The sequence below is a fragment of the Pseudophryne corroboree genome, chromosome 4, assembly GCF_028390025.1.
Source record: "Pseudophryne corroboree isolate aPseCor3 chromosome 4, aPseCor3.hap2, whole genome shotgun sequence".
NCBI lineage: Eukaryota > Metazoa > Chordata > Amphibia > Anura > Myobatrachidae > Pseudophryne > Pseudophryne corroboree.
In genome coordinates this window covers 809,568,744-809,594,430 of record NC_086447.1, presented here as the reverse complement: position 1 = coordinate 809,594,430, position 25,687 = coordinate 809,568,744, and the positions used below count along the sequence as shown (strand labels likewise).

The following is a 25,687-nucleotide window of genomic DNA, read 5'->3' as shown; positions in this document are numbered from 1 at the left end:
AAAGAATATTTAGCAAAATACTGTCTTATATAGAATTGTCGTAATGAAACTACAGTACTTAAATATAAATATTACAGTCATGTGCCGGGTGAAGCCCAAAAACAGCCTCGATCTATATATGGGTAAGATGGTACAGACAGCTGGTGCTCACACTTGACCACCAGAAAGGAAATAGAAAGCCTAATTATGTAAGCAGCAGGCTGGGAATCTGCCAGTTAAGTCTGAATCATGATGGCTGTAGGAATATGCAATTATCTGACATATAAACAACTCATTTGAAGTGGGGTGGTTGTTTTGTTATATAGTTTTGGCTTGGAGGCTTACATTAACCACTACATAAATAGGCTTTGGAGGGTTGAGATTGTGTGTATGGATAACAGATGTTAATGATGAAGTTTCAAATACTCATTATCCCTTCAATTCATATAAATAGACACTTGACCCCCAGGCTGTCTATTGTTTTACAGGGTAAAATGAGGGGGAGGAAAAAATAAATAAAAGATAATTAAAAAAAAAAAAAAGCATTTACTTTTTTTTTTTTTTTTTTACAGTAACAGCAAATTTGTAAAAGTTCGTAAGAGTGAAATTCCATAAAAATAACACCACGTACCTTCCAAAAACACAAATTTTCGCCTATCCCCCTCAGTGAATAACACTTTCAACATATTACAAAGATCTCTATAGACGATGTGTACTCCTTAACATCAGACACTTTCCCAGTTGAGTTTACAGCCTAACTTCATTACAACTTAAACACACAGAGGAAACACAAAAGAACACAGAGACAACATGCAAACATCCCACAGGTAGTGCATTTGTTGGAATAGAAGCCACAGTGAAAGGACGGAGAGTAAGTATGGCTTTGGGACCCACAAGATTTCAAAATAGGGCTACCCTTCCATTCTCTCATCTCTATACTTCTTGGTTGAACTAGACCGCCTCTGGCCTAGAGCCTCATCCAGGACGTTCATAGCTCGCCTGTTGCACTTCAGAGATCTGTACACTTTCCAGCATCCTATCCGGCTACAAAGACCTCTCAAGTTTAATAATCACTCCGTGTCTGTTTAACCAGATTTTGCTTTAAAAAAAAAATTCAGTTGCAAATCAGCTGAGCAATGGTTGTGAGTCGGGCTGTCGTTGCCGGCATTTAAATGCAATTTGCCCACAACTGAATCCCCCCTTCCCACCAAGTCTCACAAATACCCTCTTCCGCTATCACACTATGATTAGAGGCTACTTATGCATACAAGCTGTACTCCCCAAGGAAAATGCCACCTTCCAATATCTCTCTTCTCAATAATGATGCAAGACTAAAAAGTGTTATCTGAATTGATGGAACAGCTTTCATGATGGTTTACTTTCTATTCAGAATATGACGTGTATAGATGACATTAAGGGCTAATTTCTCCTTTGTTTCACTTTTTTTCAAACGTAATCCCTCAGTCTTTAAGTCCTATTTGAGAGACACTTTGAATAAAAGAGTTGTGGAATTGAAGGCTTTGTCACGGTGTCAGGAGGTGAAGCTAGAAGCCCAGTGTAGAGCCTTTGAGCAAGCTTACCCCATAGGTAAATTGGACTCATCCAAGCTGCTTTGGTCTGAGGCCCAGGAAGAGTGGAATGACCACTTCCTGGAGAAGACTGATCATAATTTTTTTTTGTTGTCTATTCATGATATCTCTGCTGACAGGAATGGTAGCTACCTGGCTCATTTATACCTCTTTCAGATCGCAAATGCTGGGTCACACCCAGGAATTGGAAACGGGTGCTTCCTGGATGCAACCCGGCATTGGACCAAGAGAACTGGCTTCCGGGTCGGGTTGTGATGGGGGGCGGGGACCGCGGCGGCAGCACTGCGAGAAGAGATCATCTGTGCGCCGCCTCTTCCTATGCTGTGAATGGGTAGCGGGTCACATTGACCCGGGTAACCCATTCACACTGCACCTGACCCGGTAATAGCCCGGGAATAACTTCTTTATTCCCGGGTTGAATTACTGGGTCAAGAGACCCAGGAATTCGGGAGTGACCCTTTCACACCTCACAGCGACCCGCTTCGACCAGGCAATATACCGGGTCGATACCGGGTTATTTGTGCTTTCTGAAAGGGGTATGAGTGAGGGCAGAAGTAGCCAGTGCAATAATCCCAGCTACTCTGGATGGGTTGGGATACAATCCCTTACTCCTGATATTGCTGAGATTTTCCTCCACTATTATAAGGCTATTTATTTATCTAAATTCTGAGGGGGGTACATTGATGATATATCCATGTTTTTTCTACCCAGAGAAGCTAGGACACATTTAAATGTTCCCATTAAGTTGGGGAAAATAGATATGGCCCTCTGTTCCTTATTGAGGGTTAAATTCCCTGGGATCAGATAGTATCCCCCCTTGAGCTTTTAAGAAGGATAATATGTTTTATATTCCATTTGATTTATATAATCAATTAAGGGGGTGATCCCTTACTGCATTTCTCCGATGGTTGGGTGCAGAATGGGTCCTGTGATCTCAGCAAAATGTGAACACCTCTGCCTGATGGACAGGCAGAGGCGTTTCGGAGGGAGGGGGCGGTCGGCATTTAAGAAAATGGGGGCGTGTTGCCCACATTTTCCGGATGTGGTAAGGTCAAGGACTGCGTCGTGGATGCAGTTTCCTTGGCCTCACAAGTCCACCTGCGACGGCAAGCCTGAGTAAGCTCAGGCTTACTCAGTCTGCCGCTGCAGATGAGATCACATCGCAGATGCAGGAAGGAGGTGAAAGAGGCTCTAAGACTCCCTCCATCGATGTCTGAGGCACTCATTTTAGTATTGCCAAATACTGACAAAAAAACATTTACTTGTTGAGTATCTGTGTCACTCATACCCCTTTTCCACCTGTAGCACGGGTCGCAGCTGGGAGCCTGACACGGCTGCGACCCGTGCTACAGCTCCCTTTCCCACAGCGCTCACCAACCCGGGTTGAACACGTGTACAACCTGGCAAGATACCCGGGTAGGATTCCCGAATTACTTGATCCGGGAATTTGCAGAGGGGGCAGTTTCCACTAGGAAAAAACACGGGTAAATGCGCGCCCCCGCGCATTTACCCATGTTTTTAAAGCTAGTGGAAAAGGGGTATCAATATTGGGCCTGATTCATATTTGGATTGCAGATGCTGGCAGGAGGCGTTCTTGCGACTGTGCAATACCAACCATATCAGAATCAGGCCCAGAGTGTGACTGTGAAAGAGGGTGTTTAATTGAAATGAAATTGAAACTCAGTCAATAAATATATTTTCTTCCCACTGATTTAATATTCTACCAAAGATCCTGGCCATACATCTGATTCCAAGTCATCATCTCCATTATCCACACAGGGTTCATGCCAGGTCAGTCCAATTCTGTAAACCTCAGATGGCTATTTACATCTCAAGCTGCTCCATTAGGAATAGGACACGGCAGTTGTAGTATCCCCGGATGCTGCAAAAGTTTTCATCTGTGGAATGGCTTTTCTAATGGGAAAGTATGGTGCAATTTGGCGTTTCTCAGTAGGGTGCAGTTATACCTACAGCTTGTGTTCTCATTAAAGGCTTTGTCTCAACTTCTTTTGTTCTTTCTTGGGGTACAAGCAGGGATGTCCATTGTCACCCTCACTTTTTGCCATTGTGATTGAAACCTTAGCATATAACTTATGTGCACATTTGAACATAAAGGGGACTCTGCCTTCAACATAGAATGGATAAGGTTGCACTATGTGCAGATGATCTTTTACTTTTTCTGACTCGAATACTTAATCTGTTGATCGTCCTCCAGTTGGTTAATAACTTCAAGCAATTTTCAGGGCTTAACATTAATTGGGATATGTCTCACATTCTTCCCCTGAGGGGTTGGAACTATTTCTCCTCAACTAGACCTAGTTTGGTAGATCGCTTTGAATATCTTTGTATTTCCTACACACTTGACTTTTATCTGAATGTCCACCCAGTTAGAATACTCGTATTTTTGATCTAGTATGCAAGCTTGGCATAAACTCCCTTTAACACTGACGGGTAGAGTTAAATTAGATTTGATGGTGGTTCAACCTAAACTACTGAATGATTTCCAACATTGCCCCTTATTTTTTTTTTTTACTTAGGGGTTTACGATTTTATAGTTATTTATCTTCTCTAAACTTGGGGGTAAATTTACTAAGATGGGAGTTCTATTTAAGATGGGATGTTGCCTTTAGCAACCGATCAGATTCTTCTTCTCATTTATCTAGCATCTTCTAGAAGATAATACCTGGAATCTGATTGGTTGCTATGGGCAACATCCCATCTTAAATAGTACTCCCATCTTAGCAAATTTACCCCTTGGTGTTGATAAGTGAACTTTATTAAACTTAACTGTTATTTGATCTATGTCAGTGTTTCTTAAACTCTGTCCTCAGGGCTTCAAACAGCTCACCTAGCAGCCGCCCCTGCCCGCCCCATAACAGTCCAGACACGCCTGCGGTGTCCAGACCACACCCCACCAACTGCATTCTGATGCCGTTGGTATGCCCCATCGTGCCCTGCAACCTCCTCTGCCTGTCGATCAGGCAGAGGCGATCACAGCCCTCAGGTGCTTTTAGCATCTCACTGGGCTTCCAGGGTGTGCACGTGCAGTGCGCCCGCACTCCACTAAAAAATTCAGACTGCGATCGCTGTTGCGATGTAGTCTGAATTACCCCCATGCTCTCCAAGCACAGGTCCAGACTGAACCACCTGTGTTTGTCAAGTCTCCCCGTAAATTTTGTTTTGCTTATATTTAGCTGCTGAAAATGTTCTATTATGTACTTATTAATTCATAGTTCTCATCATGTGGATGTCTTAGCCCCTGCTGAGATGGGGCTGGGATGGAAATGCGGGCTCCTATACAAATGAGGAGTGGATGGTGGAGCTCTGCAGTCCTCAGGACTCTACTGTATTGGCTCACTTCTAGTAGATTCACTTATTTATTCTCCATAAAACATATCTAAAGCCTGTGTACCTCTCTAGGTTTGCGAGGAGACTGACTTCTCAGGGTGCAAAATGTTTGTCCCCGATGAGACATTTAGGCATCTCTGGTGGGACAGTCTATAGTTGCTGCCTTCTGGGAAAAAGATGTTGGGGTGCTGTCTTTCAGGGGTGTGTACTCAAATGTCCTGGATCAAGATGTGCTTGATAAATATACTAATCAATACATTGTTAACATGCGTATGCTGAGTAAAGTATGTATAGTGTAGACCAGGCATTAATGGCTCCCTCAGGTCCCTTTCTGAAAGATTGATTGACCTTGGTTAACAATACCCTTGGGGCCTAATTCAGAGTTGATCGCAGCATCAAATTTGTTAGCAGTTGGGCAAAACCATGTGCACTGCAGGGGGGGCAGATATAACATTTGCAGAGTTAGATTTGGGTGGGGTGTGTTCAAACTGAAATCTAAATTGCAGTGTAAAAATAAAGCAGCCAGTATCTACCCTGCACAGAAACAAAATAACCCACCCAAATCTAACTCTCTTGCAAATGTTATATCTGCCACACCTGCAGTGCACATGGTTTTGCCCAACTGCTAACAAATTTGCTGCTGCGATCAAATCTGAATTACCCCCTTGGTCATGAGAAACACGTGTATTTAGGTAGAAATGCCATAATTGGCTGGAATCTCCTTATGCTTTTGGCACACTTGCTAACTGTGATGCCTTTCACTAAGGTAGTGTGGTTACTGCCACAACACTTTTTGCACCTGCCCCCAGTCCTGACGTGTTTGTTGAGGACCATTAACTTATTGTCTGTTTTGCAGCTGGGGCCTTTCTGAATGCTTGTACTTTGTCATTCCTCATATTGCTTACTGTTTTCAGTATCCCATGTTGCGATTTATTTATGACCTACTGCCAAATAGATTTGAGACATACTGTTGCATACCACTGTACTACCTGTATTTCTGTATTGTTTCACTGCTCTTTTGTGTAAAGTTTACAATGCTTAAATAAAACACAATAAAAGGGTTAATTTCTCAGCCATCAAAACCTTCATCATTAGTTTAATCTTGCAGAGCATGATACTGGAGTATTTTGGAGGAGAAACGCTTCTATTTGTGCGTCTTGCAGCACCTCCACACATGCACAGTCCCACTTCCAGTAATTATTGTGCTGGGACTTTGAACTGGCTGTTTTAAAGTTGTAATAGAATTAGCCTTTTATTCGTTTAAACATTAAAATTTGCATGCCTGTTTTTCCTGTTCTGTTTAGGAAATCAATAAACGGTATACAGCATGTTTCTATATGTAACAATGAACTTTTGAATGTGGCGAACTGCATTCACATAGGAGCTTGCAAAGGCAAGTCATAACCAAAACATAAGACACAGCATGTTCAATTCAAACTGGCTGAAAGAAAAAGGGAGACTAGTTCTTGTCACTCAAATTACATTTTTAAGGCATCTCAAAAAACTATGGTCCACTAGGCCAAATTACTTAGGTGATATGCACTAACATTTCTAGTGGACTCCACTATTCTACTTCCCAGACTTACAACAATATCCCCTCTAACTTGAAACTGAGAAAAGCATAGTAACTGGGGTTCACTACGGCTGGCCGGCGGTCGGGCTCCCGGCGACCAGCATCCCGGCGCCGGGAGCCCGACCGCCGGCTTACCGACAGCTTGGCGAGCGCAAATGAGCCCCTTGCGGGCTCGCTGCGCTCGCCGCGCCACACTATTTTATTCTCCCTCTATGGGGGTCGTGGACCCCCATGAGGGAAAATAAGTGTCGGTATGCCGGCTGTCGGGCTCCCGGCGCCGGTATACTGAGCGCCGGGAGCCCGACCGCCGGCAAACAGAAGACCACCCTAGTAACTGTAATGGTTGCACTGACTGATCAGGACATGATAAACACCAAGAGCCCAGTAAACATACTCCTTTGCCAGTAAAGAAAATGAACAAAGACACCTAACACTTCATTCATGGGGCTTCATTTAGAAACAATATTTTCTGTGCATGTGCTTTAACCCGGTGGGGGCTCTGCAAAGCCTAGAAGGCTTTGTTGAAGCTGGGTTAAATCGCAGCTTCAATTACTGCATGGATGACATAGCCCCTTAGCGAGAGCTAAATTACTTTTAACAACATAACTGCAAGTTAGTATGTTTTCTTATACCTAATAAATGTTATGGTAATTTTAGCCAAGATTTCCTTTAATTTACAGAATGGAATATGCATTGTCACCTAAACAGGTATAAGGAGACAACCAGGAGAACAGATCTCCCAACAAGTACTGCACACTGTGATATCCGGTAGCTTTTACATAATATTGAAGCAGGAATGACCTCAGCACTAGGGAATTTCTTGTTCTAGAACTGTAACAACTAGAGAAGTATGCTGCAAAATACAGAAGCAGGTATTTGTAAACTGATCACCAGCAGCAAATTACTACAATATTGCTTATGGAGATTTGTAACTTTTAACTAGCTATCCAGACAGCTTTAGTCTCAGTCATATGTATATCAGAGACTAAGGAGTTTAGCTTACCAGACTTTACAAAAAAAAAAAAAAAAAAAAAATATTTTTATAATTTTGCCATGAACAGTTTGTTCTTGCATCAAGAGTACATACTCAGATACAGAGACCTGTTGATAATCATAGTGCTCCTTTTGATCCTGTAGCAGCAGCCTTACCTAGATGGCTATGAGCAATGGCAGCTGCTCTATTATTAGTAGATAAATCCAGCGGCCTAGTTTTAGGCTACCATCTGCTTTTACTTCCTCATTTTGTTCACAGCCTACTGTTTTACAAATATACGCAGTACTAAGCACAATTTAAGATAATGAAATGGGAAATAGACCTTATACTCATGTAATTTAACATTATTAAACTTAATGATCTTGCTACTTCATGTCCAACAGTCATTTTGCATAATGGAATGTGTCCCATGATTGTTGATCACCAACAAAGCAAGCCATGAAAGTTATTATAAACCTTACTGGCATCACCTTAATGTTCATGTTAGCATGATAACACACAACCTTGCAAGTCTGCTATACTAATCAAAAGTCAAACTATACATCTACATATTTCGGATATGCCTTTGGTGTAGTTCATGACTTTGGGGCCTTATAGAACTACACAATATCCTCACATATTATAGCAAACCCATTGCACTAAAGTAGTTCAGATGTTAGAGCCTTACCAAACAGATATCTGGACTTAAATCACAAGCACACCCTTTCAACACTAAAAATAAGTAAAGAACATAAAGATAATGTCCTAGGTGACAAATCTACCATGGATGCCAACTTAGCAGTCACCAAATGTTTTGCTGCATTAATCACATCACAAGTAATACACTCTCTTTTTAATGAAACATTTTTTTGAACCACAGATGTGCTCCTAAAGAGAAAGATAGAAAAAAAAGACTGGATGTAGCGAGTCACACCCAAATCGAGAAAGGGATCTGGGTAGGTGCAACTGGCAGACCAATGTGCCAAAATCACTGCTTAAAAAAATTAGCTGCTTAGCCTTGTGCTAAATAAAGGGCATACAAAATATTTACAGAAAATTTCTGTATAGATAAATTCTATCTACCAGCAAAATGATGCATTTCACACAACAGAAAAAATATTTCAGCTTTTGCAGATAAAACTGCAAGTACGCATCCCCCTTCTACTTGCAAAGATGTAATGGAACAATTAAAAACAAGTTGAAGAGATATCAGGTCCGAATACCTTACCATTTGTCCTTTTTTTTTTTTTTAAAAGAAAAACATTTCCCAATTTACACCTCACTACCCACACAGGATGTCAACTACCATCTTCTGAAACCTGGAGACATGGTCTACATAAAATAGTTTATCATGAATGGAGCACTAAACATCAAAATGGGAAGAATGATTCCAGGTACTACTGACTACTCCTTTTCCTAAGCATTCTATTGTAAATAGGTTCAACAGCACACTAAGGGAGGTCACTTAAGAAACGCCACCTGCAACAAGCCCCATCCCTAGTGGAAGGAACTTCTTATCTGCATAATAGAGGTCCCTGCTGAATTGAGTGAACTTTCATAACTTCTTCAGACTACAAGACTGAGTCTGCTTAAACATTAAGCTGTTTAAAGTCCTATAAAATTTTCCTACTTACAGATTGCATTTTATTATATGGTGGTATATATATACATGCATTGGAAATAACGAGAATATATTTTAAGTCAGAGTGCTTACACTTTATTGCAACTTCAGTACATGTTGCCAATAGAAGAGGCACCTAAAATTACTATACATTTGTACATAAACTTAATAGTCACCAAACATTTGAGATTTGTCAATAAAAAGTAACTTAAGACAAACATTTTTCATATTATGTATTTGTATTTACATGGTAAAGCAGTAACTACGTTGATCATACATATTAGAAACAATTAAAAAAGTTAACTAAAAATGTACATCATTACACTTGTATGTATAGGCTTTTTTGTTTTTCTTTTTTTACACAAGTAAAAATGCTTATAAAAAATTACTACAACATGTTTTACTTTTTAGTATACAGATACATAATGAATATACTGTTTAGGCACTTTCATTTGTTAATGTGAGCAATAGCTGCAAGAAAGAAAATAAAAACAAAAAAAACATATGTTCAAGACACTAACCGTGAACAAAGAGGTTAATCCCTTACCACAGATAGAAATAAAAAATAAAAAAAAGGGTCTCTGATCAGAGTGAGGACCAGACAAAGTGTTTAAAAGGAATAGAATATTCAATGTTCTTTCTGTGGAACACAAACCATTTGGTCAACTTATAGCCCACATTAAAAGTTAAAGAACTCTGCTCACGGATTATATATATATATATATATATATATATATAAAACGTTCCCCCTCAAGCTCTAAACATCTTCCAAACGGTCCGATTACCTTTTGTGTTGAGAGCAGCAACAGGGAGGCCAAAGCGTTGGCTATGGACATGAGTATCAGCAGCATTAACATTCCAGGTCTAAATGACGGCTATTTAGGCGATAGGGTGCATCTCCCAAAATTTGATTGTCTTTGACACTTTATTTCCTCCATTATATTATTTGTAGGAAAAGGTTTTATTTTTAAAGTATGACCTTTTTTTTAAACTAAACAAGTGGCTGGCTGAGCTCCATGGCAGATGCCAACAAGGCAATCACTGTAGTGCCAAAGGTTGTCATTCCTTCAGGTAACCCTTCTGGAAACCAATTGACAAACAATGTCTCTTATACTATGGGAATACTGAAGAGAATATTCTGGTACAAATGCTGACGACAATCCAAAAATCTAATCCATTTAGTGTTTTCCGTTTCCTTTTTTTTTTTTAATGAACTTTTTAATGGCGCGCATGAATGTTTGGAATATTTTTTTATTTTTTTTTAGTTCAAAACACTAAGGGGTAGATTTACAATCAAATCCCAAACAAAACAAGAAAAGTGGAGGTGTTACTTAACATCAACAAAATTCCAGCTTTTATTTTGCAAAACAGGTTAGAAAGATGGTTGCCAGAATCTGGTTGCTATAGGCAATGCCTGTCTCTCCATTTGACAAATCAACCCCTTAGTTTTTAAGTTTCAAAATCTTGTATAAGCAGGACATATATGGTTAAACATAGGGAGATTTTACCCACTCGCACTTGTAAGCAAGTTTTGTTTGTGCTGCTGTTCTCACTTCCCCGTAGGACATGCACCAAGAACAGAACGTGCACCTTTCATGTGCACTGTACTGTACCTCTACCAAAGACCGCTGTATTTGGTACAGTTGTGAGAGGGACCAATGAAGTCTGCAACTCTAAAACACAATACAGCAAATGCATTTCCTCAGTGACCTAAGCCATAGGGGAAATAAAAGAAAAGAAAAAAACTCTTCACTTTGGCAGCTAAAGTGTTAATGTAGAAGCAGGCAACATGTGGATCGCCCACTGGTATAACATGTGGGAAGAAGTAGGTGAACAGCTGGAGACACACATGCTGCCTAAACATAGGTTAAATGTTTAAACACCAGCATAACCACATCCACATGAAAGAATCCAATTTCATATTACAGGACCTGTGATGCGCAGCAAAACAAAACCACTTCGGCAATACATGAGTTAAAAGGAACTTCTCTATGCAGTTACTTTATTAATGGGAAATCATGATTCAAATCAAATCTACTTGCTGTAAAAAATTTACTTAAGACTAGTGTCAATGTGCAATTAGAGGAAGGGGGAAAGGCACGCACCTGCTGGCTATTTACTGCAAGGAGAAGTTATGGCAGGAACAGAAATGCCAACTTTAGGAAGCCAGTCCCCAATTGCCTCATATTATTCAGATTGTACTATGCTAGTAAGCTAGAGCTATCTCAAGATATATATATATATAATTATATTTTATTTTTAAGATACAAAAATTATTTGGCTACTCTCGCAATATATTTTTTGTTAAAAAAAAAAAAAAGATCCCCCCCCCCCCAAAAAAAAAGTAAGCTTTCCTTTTGTTTCCACATCCCTATTATTTACAGGACATTAATGAGCGCAGTACAATTTAAGTGTTATGTTTTGTCTATATGTACCAAAGCTGCAAACTACACGGTTCTGATGCTAAAAGTGCATTGTTATTACAGCAGTATATACAGTATACTGTATACCAGGCTTGTGGAACATGTGGCTCTCTAAGCTGTTGCTGAGTTACAAGTGCTTTAGCAGGCTGGCAGGACATGCTGGGACCTGTAGTTCCTCAATAGCTAGACACAGGGTGCCAATCGGTTCTATACCTTTTCACATAGACATTTGATAATGAGAATGTTTTAGAAACCATTGCACAGTTGTAAGGGCCATACCTCTGTTCCTTGGATAGTACAGCGTGATGCACAATAGGCCATACTGGGTGAAGGAACATTAGTGTTAAAACATGAGAAGCAGGACAATGTGTCAAAATACTGCAGTCTAAGGCTTAAAAACAAAACAAACCATAAATGTAAAATTATATTTGGAATAACTAAAATGGTTTATATAAATGTATCTAAGCTCCTGCCAGGCTGCAGCTGTCCGCACATGTAGTGAATTTAGATGACCGGTTTAGGTGTTGTGCATACAAATTGCTAGATGAATGGGGCCAAAATGAAAAACAACCTAAGACCCCCAATGTTTATTATCTGTTAAGCAGCACCGGCTGAAAAGCTGTTAGGCCAATAACTGCCTGCAATGACAGACTGTGCAGTTATTGGCTAACAGCACTCAATTGGCTGCATTAAGAGGGAGTATTTCAGTAGCTCTACCCGTGTTAGGGGGTGGAGGGACCAGCTTTCTTCTATGACTGAAGGTAACCGTAGAGCTTTATTTTACAGACCACTAAACATGGCGCTAATATGAAACCTCCACAGGTTATCTACTAGTTGGTGCTATCGTGGCACTTTGTTTTCACTCAAGACATGACAATGTAAATGCTTCTCTTACATATAAACTACCAGTGAGCGGCTGTGTGTTAGCAAGGTTGACAATGCATGCAAAAAGATGTCAATCTGTATTACGCGATGGCAATTTGCCTTAAACAAGGAGACTTCCCAGGTACTTGTAGTGCTATGGTTACTGCACAGCACTTTAAGGTCTTTGCTAATTCAGAAAAAAACAGGTATTAAGTTTCTCTTACTTTAATGAACGGTGGGAATGTCTATTAGACAACACTAGATTTTAAAGTGTATTCAATTACCGTTGATGTACGGCTGAGCAAATCACTGATAATGACAGTAACAGCAATATCTAATGGGTGAGACTAAATTTGTGATGCTTGTAGTAGAGTGGTGCCGGATAAAGTGAATACCCCTCCTCCAAGGTTTTCCAGCTACATAGCTACCTTGTATAATACACTTCCTTATGTTCCCTTCCCAATGGTTCTGCTGGCACTAGGGTACACACAAACAAGTATCTTTTCTTCTATAATAAATGAGTATTTGCTCTACATAATGTCTGCAAAATGTAGTTAATGTGAGTTAACAAAAATGAAGAAAATCAGTATGTACTACAAACTACAAGTTTCTCCAAGTTTACGTTTTGTACCAAACACACACTGTGATGTTCATCAGCTGGCCCGATATAGCTTCAAATGCGTGATATCTTTTCTAACTGAAATTGATGGGATAAATTATTGGGCATGTTCGAAATATTAGTGGGAAAGTGACCACACTTGGACTGTGTGCATTAAGAGTGAACTGACAGGCCCTTCTGATACTAGAAATATTGTTGCCACCTGTGGACAGTAATCCTATCGCTTATACTCTACAAGTTACAGGGTTGTAATGTGTGTGGTTAGCATTGGAATAGAATTCAACTTCACTTCACTATATTGTAGTCCTAGATAAAGGGGTCATGTACTCAAGCTTTTATGCAATCACTACCCAATTGCCAGACTAGTTGATTGTAACCCGTTGCGTGGACTTTTGCTGTAGTGTAGCTATGACCGATTCCTCTGATGTTCAATTAATTTCTTAGCTTTGAGCTTCCACACCACCTATAATTGATAATAAATGTGTTATTTAATGGCAGCCTATTATAATATGGTATACTAGAATGTGCCACACATAACTAGGATTAGTAGTAAAGAAGCTATAACCCAGGAACTCTAATGATCCGGTACCAGCGCAGAGCAATCAGCTCTCTCTGAATGCTGGGCAACAAATATAAGGAGAGTACGGTACAAGAAGCCTTCCTAGAAAGTGGGCAAGGAGAAAAAGGAAAATAAAAAAAATAGAGAATTTTCAAATAACATCAAGTTAACACAAAAGTGCATTTTGTGACATTTGATCTTCTTTAAAAGATTAAAAAAAAAAAAAATGATAGCAAAAATAGACTGCATTTAAAATATGTGATGTTTGAGGCAGGACATTTTGTTTTGAACTCATCACAAAAGACAGCAGTACAAAGGAACGTGTCTTCCGTTTGTGGAGAAATTAGTCACTACAGTTTAAAGTCTCTTAAGCTGTAAATAGGTATATGTTTACATAGAGTACTGTGAATGTTACAAAGTTCTCTTTAATGTAAGAACTAAGTATTTTAGCTGTATGTGTATAATTATACCTACATTCTGCCTGGTACGTCTGCATGAAAAGGTTGAGTAACTTCACAAACACAGATTGAGTAACTTCACAAACACAGAATAAAATAAGTTCTATCTACAACAGCTTTTTTTATGCAACTGCCATTTTACATTTTGTCTGCCTGACATACTACTGTATCAATATGTTAGTGTTTTGCTATAAAAACAAAAGAGGAAAAAAAAAAAAAGGATTCACACAGACCTGAAACAATAAAATGAAGAGTAAATGCAAATGAAATAAAGCACAAATAACTTATTTATAGAAAGAATTGGGCATCCCATACCATTACCAATAAGATATAAGTAATAACATCACAATGACTGTAGGGGGAACACACCGCGCTGTAGTTACTATGATTATAGGGTGCCCACAGCTGCAGGAGGTTATAAAATCACTGCAAAATTCAAAATGCCTTATTGTTATGGCAGCATGAAATAAAATCCCTATAATTAAAAGTACTGTGCAAATTTTGTTTATGTAACTTAGGAGTGTACAGACTATATTTAATGCTTCCCATATAAATTAAGAAAATCTGGAATAGCTACTAACTATACTTATTCAGGACAGAAAAATACAAAAACCAGAAGAGAGAGGGGATAAAAAGAAGAAGAAGAAAAAAAAAGAAAGAAAGAAATGGTAATGGACATCAAATACTACATATGCATAAATAAATTGGTTTTGGCATAATAGAGAAATAGCAATACTGCATTATGGGGCTGTTGTTACCCTATGTTATAAGCACAGAATACCTGGTTGCAGATTAAAATATGCATTAGTTCCACATTAACCCTTTTCATTCCAGGGCCCTGCAAGGTCCCATAATCCGACTCCCCTTTAAATATGGAGCCTGCATACCACATTTCTGGAAGTGCCAAGACTATTTACAGGTGACATTGCACTGCCAAAATGGCTCAGCAGACCATCTCCACCTCCCAATCATACAGCTTAAATTTGCTTAAATGCCTGCTTGCTACTTTTTAGTATTACATCTCTCTGAAGCTGAAAAGTAGTTTACTGAAATCGCTGTGCCTAGGTACAGCGGGCTTGGGCACATGCCACCCAAGTCTGGGAGTGTTTCACATCAAACACTTCCTAGCAAACTGTTACAAGAAACATACAACAGAACTTGTACATGGTCACCCCACTGGTTTGTGCTTGCCGCCGCAGCACCTGCACATGACACCACAGTTATAGCAAGCCCGTAGTGGGAGGTAACAGCACATGCCAGGAGCAATGATTGACAAAGGTACGAGCAGCATCCACCGGAGGCAAAACTTTTCATCGCTTGTGTCACAAGAACAAGCATCTGTGTATTCTCCTTCTGAGTCAGACATGCAGTGGTAAAGAACACAGTCCGCAAATCCCATACAGCTGACCCGGCGGATGCAGGTTCGGACTGAATCTGGGGCATCCTGACATTGTCCCCGGCCATTCTCATCATGGTTAAACATGTCCCTGCAATATACACATCTGGATCTTTCCCCATCTTTTCTCCTGGGCTTGCACCGACTAGGTTGTGTGTTTATGACTGGGCCCTTTAAGTCCTTGCACGTGCCAAAGTCTGTGTGGTCTACGTAAGGGTAGTTGTAATCATGTTTTGAAGATTCACTTTTGGCAAACCGAACATAGGAGTCAGCATTCTCAGTATCTGGGTATTTACGGTAAATCGGTGCCTGGCGGTAATCCTCATAACCAGTGAGCCAGTTTCTTTCCCTTGGGTTAATACGGACAATTTCATCGTCGTCATCTGGAAAGCTAACATGTCGAGGCTGTCTAGGCAATGACTGAAAGACAGACATAACTTGGTCAATTAGTTACATGATTAGATGTAAAGTTGGGGTGCAGAACTTGCCCTCTCAAATTAAGGTATCAAAATATGTATTAGTAGTTAACTGGAGGAACACTTTGCAAAACATGTAGCTTGCTCTGCAATTGAGAAAAGGTTGTGTGTGTGAATGCTAACTATAAGGGATACTGATGTGTCTGCCAGGGGGGTGATAGGCCCACAAGGCTAGGAACAGAAATTGAGAGAAACAAGGAAGTCGGTGACAGTTGCAGACAATACTCCAATACATACATTAAAGTAATATAGGAATATTGTGTCTTTTGTACAATATAACATTTAAATAACATTCAAACCATCAAGTACTCTCTAAAAATAAAAGGGCAATCGTCATAACATCAGGGCTGCAAAGGATGCCATTCCCTTCAATATTAACTAGCCTCCCTTAATAAATCTTACTGCATACAGAATCAGAAAACATATTTAAGAAGTCAAAGTAGTATGCTTTTTAAGTTTAAAATAAAATAAAAATAGGATTTTAATTACCTACCGGTAAATCCTTTTCTCGTAGTCCGTAGAGGATGCTGGGGTCCACATTAGTACCATGGGGTATAAACGGGTCCACTAGGAGCCACTGGCACTTTAAGAGTTTGAGAGTGTGGGCTGGCTCCTCCCTTTATGCCCCTCCTACCAGACTCAGTCTAGAAACTGTGCCCGAGGAGACGGACAACTTCGAGAGAAGGATTTTATACAGATAGTGGCGAGGTTCACACCAGCTCACACACAAGGCAAACCAAGCTAACCAGCTTGAAACAGTAGTAACGGCTGAACAATGGTGGTCTTTCCGAGTTGTTCGCTCGCTAGCTGCTTTTAGCAGCAATGCAAACGCAAAGCCGCCGCCCTCTGGGAGTGTATCTTAGCATAGCAGAATTGCTAACAAAAGATTAGCAATTCTGCTATTAAGTATTTCCTTGCAGTTTCTGAGTAGCTCCAGACCTACCCCTAGATTGCGATCACCTCAGTCCGTTTAGTTCCTGGTTTGACGTCACAAACACGCCCAGCGTCCGGCCAGCCACTCCCCCGTTTCTCCAGCCACTCCTGCGTTTTCTGCTGGCATGCCTGCGTTTTTTAGCGCACTCCCGGAAAACGCTCAGTTACCACCCAGAAACACCCACTTCCTGTCAATCATTCTCCGATCAACAGACCGAATGAAAAGCTTTGTTTGCCCGTGAGTAAAATAGCATAGTTTTGTGTGAATTTGCTTAGCGCGTGCGCCCTGCGGTGCATACGCATGCGCAGAACTGCCGGATTTTAGCCTATTAGCAATTCTGCTAAAAATAGCAGCGAGCGAACAACTCGGAATGACCCCCCATATTACTTAACCAAGTAACAAAACAGTACTTAACCAAGAACCAAGCAAGGCGCCCAGCGTCCTCTACGGACTACGAGAAAAGGATTTACCGGTAGGTAATTAAAATCCTATTTTCTCTTACGTCCTAGAGGATGCTGGGGTCCACGTTAGTACCATAGGGATGTACCAAAGCTCCCAGAATGGGAGGGAGAACGCGGTGCTCCTGCAGAACTGATTGACCAAACTTCAGGTCCTCAGAGGCCAAAGTATCGAACCTGTAGAATTTTGCAAACGTGTTTGACCCAGACCAAGTAGCCGCTTGGCAAAGCTGTAAAGCTGAAACACCCCGGGCAGCCGCCCAGTAAGAACCCACCTTACGAGTAGAGTGGGCCTTAACAGACGTAGGACACAGCAATCCTGCCGTAGAATACGCATGCTGGATAGGGAACCTAATCCAGCGAGAGATCGTCTGCTTAGAAGCAGGACATCCAAGTTTCTTGGGATCATACAGGACAGAGAGTCCGATTTTCTGTGACGAGCAGTCTTCTTCACATAGATTTTCAGAGCCCTTACAACATCCAAGGACTTTGATGAAATTGAGGAGTCAGTAGCAACTGGCACCACAATAGGTAGCTTGATATAAAATGCCAACACAACCTTCAGAAGGAACTGCTGACGTGTCCGGAGCTCAGATCTAGCTTCATGGAAGATCAAGTAGGGGCTCTCACAAGACAAAGCCCCCAACTCCGACACACTTCTAGCAGAAGCTAAGGCCAACAAAGTGACAGCCTTCCACGTGTGATTTTGGAAGATTCAGGATCCAACAGTGTTCCCTGAGCAGATGAGTCAGGAGAACTACAACAACTTCTCCCTGGACGATGCCTTTATCAGCAGATCGTCCAGATATGGGATTATGTTCACCCCCTGTCTGCAGAGGAGAACCATCATCTCTGCCATCACCTTGGTGAACACCCTCGGTGCTGTGGAGAGGCCGAATGGCAGTGCCTGGAATTGATAGTGACTGTCTAACAGTGCAAATCTGAGATAAGCCTGGTGAGGCAGCCAAATCGGAATGTGGGGGTACGCATCCTTGATATCCAGGGATACCAGAAACTCTCCCTCCTCCGGACCTGAAATCACTGCTCTGAGAGACTCCATTTTGAATTTGAACACCCTCAAGTAAGGGTTCAACGATTTCAAGTTCAAAATTGGTCTGACCGAACCATCCGGGGTGTCGGTACCACGAAAAGGTTTGAATAATAACCCTTGTTTTGCATATGAGGTGGAACTGGGACAATGACCTGTGACTTTTCCAATTTTAGGATGGCTTCCTGTGGGATAGCCCTGTCTGTCAACAAAGCTGGCAAGTCTGATTTGAAGAATCAGTGAGGCGGGAGTTCCTGAAACTCCAGTCTGTACCCCTGGGGCACAATATCTTGTACCCAGGGATCCAGGCCGGACGACACCCAGATGTGTCTGAAACGTCTGAGTCTCGCACCCACCAGCCCGTCCTCCAGGCTTTGAGGTCCACCGTCATGCTGAGGATTTTGAGGAACCAGAAGAAGGTCTCTGGTCCTGGGAGCATGTGGGTGCAGGCTGTTTTGATTTTGCCCGACCACTTCTAAAGAAAGTGGTAGGAGGCTTGGAGTTTTTTGCCTTAGCGGTCCGAAAGGATTGCGGCACAGCTGAAGAAAATGGTTTCTTCGAAGAAGATGTAGCAGAGGGAAGGAAAGGTGACTTACCCGCGGTTGCCGTTGAAATCCACGCATCCAACGCTTCCCCAAATAGAGCCTGACCTGTGTAGGGTAGGTTCTCCACACTTCTCCTGGATTCCGCGTCTGCAGACCATTGGCGTAGCCAGAGTCCCCTGCGAGCTGAGACCGACGTGGAAGATATCCGTGCAGTCAGCGTACCCAGGTCCTTCATGGATTCCACCATGAACCCGGCAGAATCCTGTATGTTACGTAAAAACAATTCAATGTCACTTCTATCCATTGTATCCAAATCCTCTAGTAATGTGCCTGACCACTTTACTATGGCTTCAGAAATCCATGCACAGGCAATAGTGGGCCTTAACGCCACTCCTGAAGCAGTGTAAATGGATTTGAGCGTACTGTCAATCTTACGATCAGCCGGTTCTTTTAAAGCGGTAGATTCAGGGACAGGTAAAACCACCTTTTTAGACAGTCTGGAGACAGATGCGTCAACGATGGGTGGGTTTTCCCATTTTTTCCTATCTTCCTCAAGGAAGGGAAAAGCAACCAGAACCCTTTTTGGGACCTGGAATTTTTTTCTCCGTGTTTTCCCAGGATTTTTCAAATATAGCGTTTAATTCTTTAGACGCAGGGAAGGTTAGCGAGGCTTTCTTATTGTCAGTGAAGTAAGCCTCCTCAACCTGCTCAGGTGTGGTGTCATTAATGTTTAACACATCTCTAATGGCCTCAATCATGAACTGCCCCCCTTAGCAAGGGATGCCACCCCCCTCAGCACATCTCCATCACCGTCTGCAGTTTCAGAATCGGTATCCATGTCATCTTGCATAATTTGGGCAAGTGCACGTTTCTGTGGGAACATGTTGGGGGATTTTGCAGGAATAGGGACAGAGCCTGACTAAACAGCCATAGACTTCTTCAACACCTGAGTTTCAGTCTCAGTATTAGCTATCCTAGTAGAAATCTGAGAGATCATTCCTTTGATAGAAGTTAACCACTCAGGTTCAACAATACGGATCTGAGACAAAGCATTACAATCCTGTGTACATGGAATGGATCCCTCCTGAGAGGAAACATCTTCTGCAGCATATGACACAGAGTCCCTAGACATGGTTATGTGACATATTAAACACCACACACACACAGGGAAATGTCAGACACAGTTTCCCCCCAAGTATGCCACAGAGAGACACAGAGACTGGAGCCAACCCACACACAGCGCTTTTTGAGGTAGAACTAATGAAACTACCAGCGCTGTCTGTGTACCTTAATAGACTACACAGACTTTACACAGCCTCTCCCCCCTTCTACTACCCCCTGGTACCGCACAGGATAGCTGGAGTTGCTTGGAGGGACAGCTCTCCCTGTCAGCGTCAGTTGTACAGGAGCTGCAGGCAGGAAAATGGGGCTGAACGCTGCTGGGTCCGTTCTGAGGAGAAGCTCCGCCCCCTGAACATGGCGCTGCTTCCCACTCTTCATTATATTATACTGGCCTGAAGATTTCTGCTGGCAGCGCTTGCTGACCAGTGTAGGGTATAGGCGCTGGCTCAGGGCACCGCACTGCGTACCACTGAGCCCCGGAGCACAGATAGTACTGAGCTCCTAACCCTGTTGCTACCATCTTCACACCGGCTCACCACTTGCCAGGGGGGCCGGTGACTCACTCGCCACCGAATTCTTCTGGCTCTGTAAGGGGGTGGCGGCATGCTGCGGGAGTGAGCGGTCGCCTGGAGCGGCTAACGATCAGCACCCTCAGGAGCTCAGTGTCCTCTCAGCGGAGATAGTGGCTCAGACCCCGCAGGCCGGACACTACTCCCTCCCTTAGTCCCTCGAAGCAGGGAGGCTGTTGCCAGCAGCCTCCCTGTAAAATAATAAACTCTAAAAAAAACTTTTACTAGAGAAACTCTGGAGAGCTCCCCTAGCTGTGACCGGATCCTCCGGACACATTTTCTAAACCGAGACTGGTAGGAGGGGCATAGAGGGAGGAGCCAGCCTACACTCTCAAACTCCTAAAGTGCCAGTGGCTCCTAGTGGACCCATCTATACCCCCTGGTACTGTGGACCCCAGCATCCTCTAGGACGTAAGAGAAAAATGAATGAATGGGGATTGTTACAATGTTCCAAAAATTAGACAGCCATTGGAAATTACCTGGGCAGGCTTGGCACGTATAGATCTTTTAGGTTACTATCTCCGCAGCAGTTGTTAATTTTATGCCCCATAATAGTACCATAGCTCATTTGTGAACCATAGTAGTGGCCTAGTCTTCGATATGATACATTGTAGGGCTGCCAGTACACATAATGCAACACAGTATCCCCAACTCCCATTATGACATAGGGGAGTATTCAATTAGCTAAAAATTAGCAAAAAAATTATGCTCGGCAGTTGAACGAAAATTGCAGTGAAAGTGGCATTTCGCGGGTATACATGCTCCCGTTTTTCGACCTATTCAATTCCAAACGAGTTTCACGTGAAAATTCTTGCAGTGAAAAGTGTAGGTGAAAATGAGGAAATCAGCTTGTACCCCCAAAAACTGACATAGGATAACAGAAGAGAAGTGTATTCAAGATCACATTAAAGTTTTTGGGGACTTAAATTGTGTGAAATGGCTGTTATCCGCATTTTTTAATAGTGCAAAAAAAATGCTCTCATTACATTTAGGGTACATAAAATGGGTATAAGTATATATTTGGGTCATTTTAGGGCATTTAAAAAAAAACCATTACCGGTTACTCCCACCTGCAAAAACACCTGTCCCACTCATAAAGCACCCCAATATACCTGTCCCATACCTTGAACCCCAATTTCCATCACTTTGTACTTCTTCACCCCAAAAATGACGTCATTATTGGCCAATTAAAAATAATTAAAAACGTAAATGTGACTAATTAGTCATTAAGGGGTTCTGTACCATATCCAAACATATTTACCTTAAAATAAGGATTTTCCCAACTGTTCACCTGCTCAGAATAGGTGAAGTGGAATTTGCGACAAAAATGATCACCAATAAATTTTTCGCAGGAAACGGGTGTTATCGCAGCTAATTGAATAACCCCATAGTGTCCCCAATTCATGTCACATTACAGTGCCCCCCAGTTCATATTATGCCACACTATTGTGCCTCAACTTTATATTGTGCCACATTACAGAGCTCCTGTTCATATTATATAACATTAGAATACCCTCCAGTCCATTTTATACCATATTACAATGAGCAGGGTCATGGGCATAACTAGATATAGGCCATAAGTCAAAAGTTTGTACAGGCCCCTATGTATCCAATGTTGGAAACTGTATATAAAACATGTAACTTTGACAGGGAAGGTAGGCCCCATAGCAGCTCAACTCCCTGCACCTATGGTAGCAATGACCTTAAATAGAAGGTCAACTGTGTGTGTGTAGGTGTCAGGTACACTTAAATTAAATTTAAAACCGTACAGGAAAGGTACATACTTGTTCTGGAGAATAGTGTTCCAAGCTATAGGGATCAATATGGCTCAGGGTGCTGTATCGACAATGCCGGCCCATCAGAGGAGATGAGATAGTCCTTACTGGTGCCTCTCTCTTCTGTGAGGAGTTCGAGGAGCTATCGGTGCCAGCGGTCATCCTCATTGGTGCCTCCCTCTTTTGTGAGGAGTTCGAAGAGCTATCGGTGCCAGTCTGAAAGTAGAAAGGGAGAGCCTGTTCGTATCAAGGTGCTACTATCTTGAAGTGGAAATGTTTGCATCGCTACTGCAATGTCAGCAAATTATCCTAAAAACTGCTTTGATGTTGTGGTTAAAGTAGTAACAGATCAACTCTGAAAGCAGCCGTGTATCATCAGTTATAGCTAGTTCTCTTTGTAGCATTGTACCTTTATAAAAATGTTCACATAATTCCCTACATTCATTCCTAGGTTTTACAGTGAGTGACCAAAACTCCATGGAGAGACAATACGATGCATAAAACCAAAAGCAGGACTCGGAAATTAAGTTAAAAACAAGCCAGGAGAGTTTCTGGCAATATCCTAGGGCTGTATGAATATACAATAGTTTTCTATTAACTCACTGACCCAGTCTTAAAAAAATGTTTAGGATCGAATAGAGTTTCAACAATAGAACTGGGTTTAATAGGAAAAGTTGATAGTTTGCAGTTTTTACGAGATAAAAATACAAAATAGTTCTAAAAGGAAAGAGGGCTGAAATGTGGAGCATGAATCACAGACTGCATCTCTCTAGGACAGTAATGCATAGTAATTCATAGGAATCTGAGGGTCAGGCCACCAGCAGACAGGAAACCCCCTCCCACTGTATCTGGAGATAGCAGCGGTAAAGACAAACAGGAAATGGTATTATCTAACATAGGGGCGTATGCAATTAGCTCAATTTTTTCGCCTAGGTGAAAAAACTGAGCTTTTTCGCTATTTTTAGGGCAAATGGAGATTCGCCCTATGCAATATTTTCACCTAGGTGAAAAATGTGACAGGGGCGGAAAACACGTGGATCATTTTCGCCAATTCCTTTTCACTTAATACAAAAAGGTGAAAAGGCATTGGCGAAAATGCCTTCAAAACTGCCGAAAACGGCCCTAAATGAATACGAGTGGGGCAAATTCATTAGCTCCAAAATGTAATCGGAACCAATTGCATACGCCCCATAACCTGGATAAGTCAGAAGTAGTTTTTGCTGGAGGAATTCCTGGGCCAGAACATAATAAATAATTCTGTTGGGAAAACTCTCAATGTCATCTCTTCCCACTTGTCTGGAACCTGTTGCACAACATTAGGAATTAAAGGGGAAATACCTTTTGCTAGTAAGCATTGCATGTTTCGGGAAATTAGTCCGTAACATCAAAGGATATCACGCCATTAAATCGATTGCTGACCTATGTAGTATATAACATCTATTTGCCACAGGCTGATGTTGGTGACTAAAAAACCCAAATAAACACAAAACCTTATGCAAGGGGGAGTCGCGTGCAACGTGCAGATACATCCCTCACTACATGCTCTTACATAAATGAATATCTCCACAGCATAGCACCTCCCCTAACCATCTACTTGGTTAAGCCAGCCACCCTCGCTATCAGTGCACATTTACGGCAAACCTTTATTGGGGTGCAAGATATTCAGACCGTTTTCTGCACAAACCCACTCATAATAGGTGTCAATCCCACTTACACTCCCAGCAAACACTATCAGACACTTAGCCTAGGTGCGAATGCCCAAATGGCCCCCAGTTACACCCACTCAGCTGGAGAAACAAGAAATGGTGGAGAGGTATAAGGCTCTAAATCGCAGATAGATACTCTAGGTTGTGTATGTTCAGCTACGGAATGTGCGCAGTGCAAAAAACATGAATTTGTGTGCAATTCTGAATTAGTCCCAAAGCGAGAGACTACAAGTCAATTCTGCTGGGCTGATGTGGTGACTGTGTGCTATGGCAACCATTTAGACCCTTAACCCCTTATATAACATATGGAAATAAAGTAGGTCTTGCTGAACGTTATAAGGGTCTGAAACAGACATTACACATATTATACAAGTGTATTGGTCTAATATGTGGTATTGGAAGCACTGACTAATTAACAACTAAGGCCCAGCACACAATGGCGTCGCAGTGAAAAGAATGTTTCACATGCATTTATTTATTATCAGTGTTTAGGAGTCAATTGAAGCTCATTTCTGGCATTCACAACAAGCCTGTGGTTAGAAGCAGCGGCAGTAGGTATGGCGACATGCAAAACATATCCATTTCACTGAATTTAAGTGACTTTAAAACACTAGTAAAATGCTTTAAATAATACCAGATAGGTGTGGACTGACCGTAGAGTGTACTAATAAGTCCTAACAATACTCAGTTACAAATACTCTGAATAATAGTAAATGGCCACAAAGGGGTTTATTTGGGTGTAGTATGGCTGACCGGCGGTCAGGAGACCGCCGGTCAGCTTACCGACGCCGGGATCCCGGCGGGGAGAGTGCAGCAAGCCCCTTGCGGGCTCGCTGCGCTCGCCACGCTGCGGGCTCGGTGGCGACCGGGTTCTATTCCCACTCTATGGGTGTCATGGACACCCACGAGTGGAAATAGTCCCTGTTAGTCGGCATGCCGACCATCGGGATAGTGAGGGGTCGGGATGCTGGAGGTCATGTGACTGTCGGTCTCCCGACCGCCAGTCACATGAATACCACCCATTTATTTACTAAGCATGTTTAAGCCTCCGAAACCTTATTTTAATACAGGTTGATTCTCCCAGATAGAAATGCTTGGGACCAGAAGTATTTGGGATTTTTCAGTATTTTGGAATATTTGTATACCATAGCAAAGGCGCCACGTAAGAAAGAAAAAAAAAATGGATTATTTGGAATATTTCAGGAAACCTGTAGCAAAACATGTGTAATTTTATGAAAAGCTTTGCCTTTATACATTTTGGGTGTAAACACGCCAAAAAGCTCTTTGTAAATAAACCCCAAATATTCGTGCTCCAACAAAAAGACAACAAAGTGACATTCCACACAGGAGTCTTGGGGTCTAATAGTGCATAAAATACTTCTCTTTAGTTAGCGGCATCCACAAAACTGGCAGTACAATTGTCATATTATAAGTGGAATATTGCTCCACTTGCTGATAAAGATATTAATAGACGGTGATGAGTTCCGGGACCATGCAGCAAGCTTTTATAGAGTGACTTCTAATATCTGAAACAGTGATCTCCAACCTTAATTGGGGTGTAAGCTACTTTCGGAAAATAAAACCTCTGAAGTAGCTACCCCCTCCCCCAATGCACGTCAGTTTCTGCGAAAGTGTGTGTGGCCTCATAAAAG

General features: G+C 41.8%; 1 protein-coding gene across 1 annotated transcript in view; it reads right to left on the bottom strand.

The window, feature by feature from the left end:
• Window positions 1-9,156: 9,156 nt before the first annotated feature.
• Window positions 9,157-25,687, bottom strand: part of SPRED2 (sprouty related EVH1 domain containing 2) — a 172,429-nt gene continuing 155,898 nt past the window's right edge. Inside the window, exons 5-6 of the mRNA XM_063918414.1 lie at window positions 22,339-22,545; window positions 9,157-15,822 (exon numbers count right to left, since the gene is read on the bottom strand). Of these exons, the coding sequence (XP_063774484.1) occupies window positions 15,175-15,822; window positions 22,339-22,545 (855 nt within the window). The 3' untranslated portion in view covers window positions 9,157-15,174. The remainder of the gene's footprint in view (window positions 15,823-22,338; window positions 22,546-25,687) is intronic.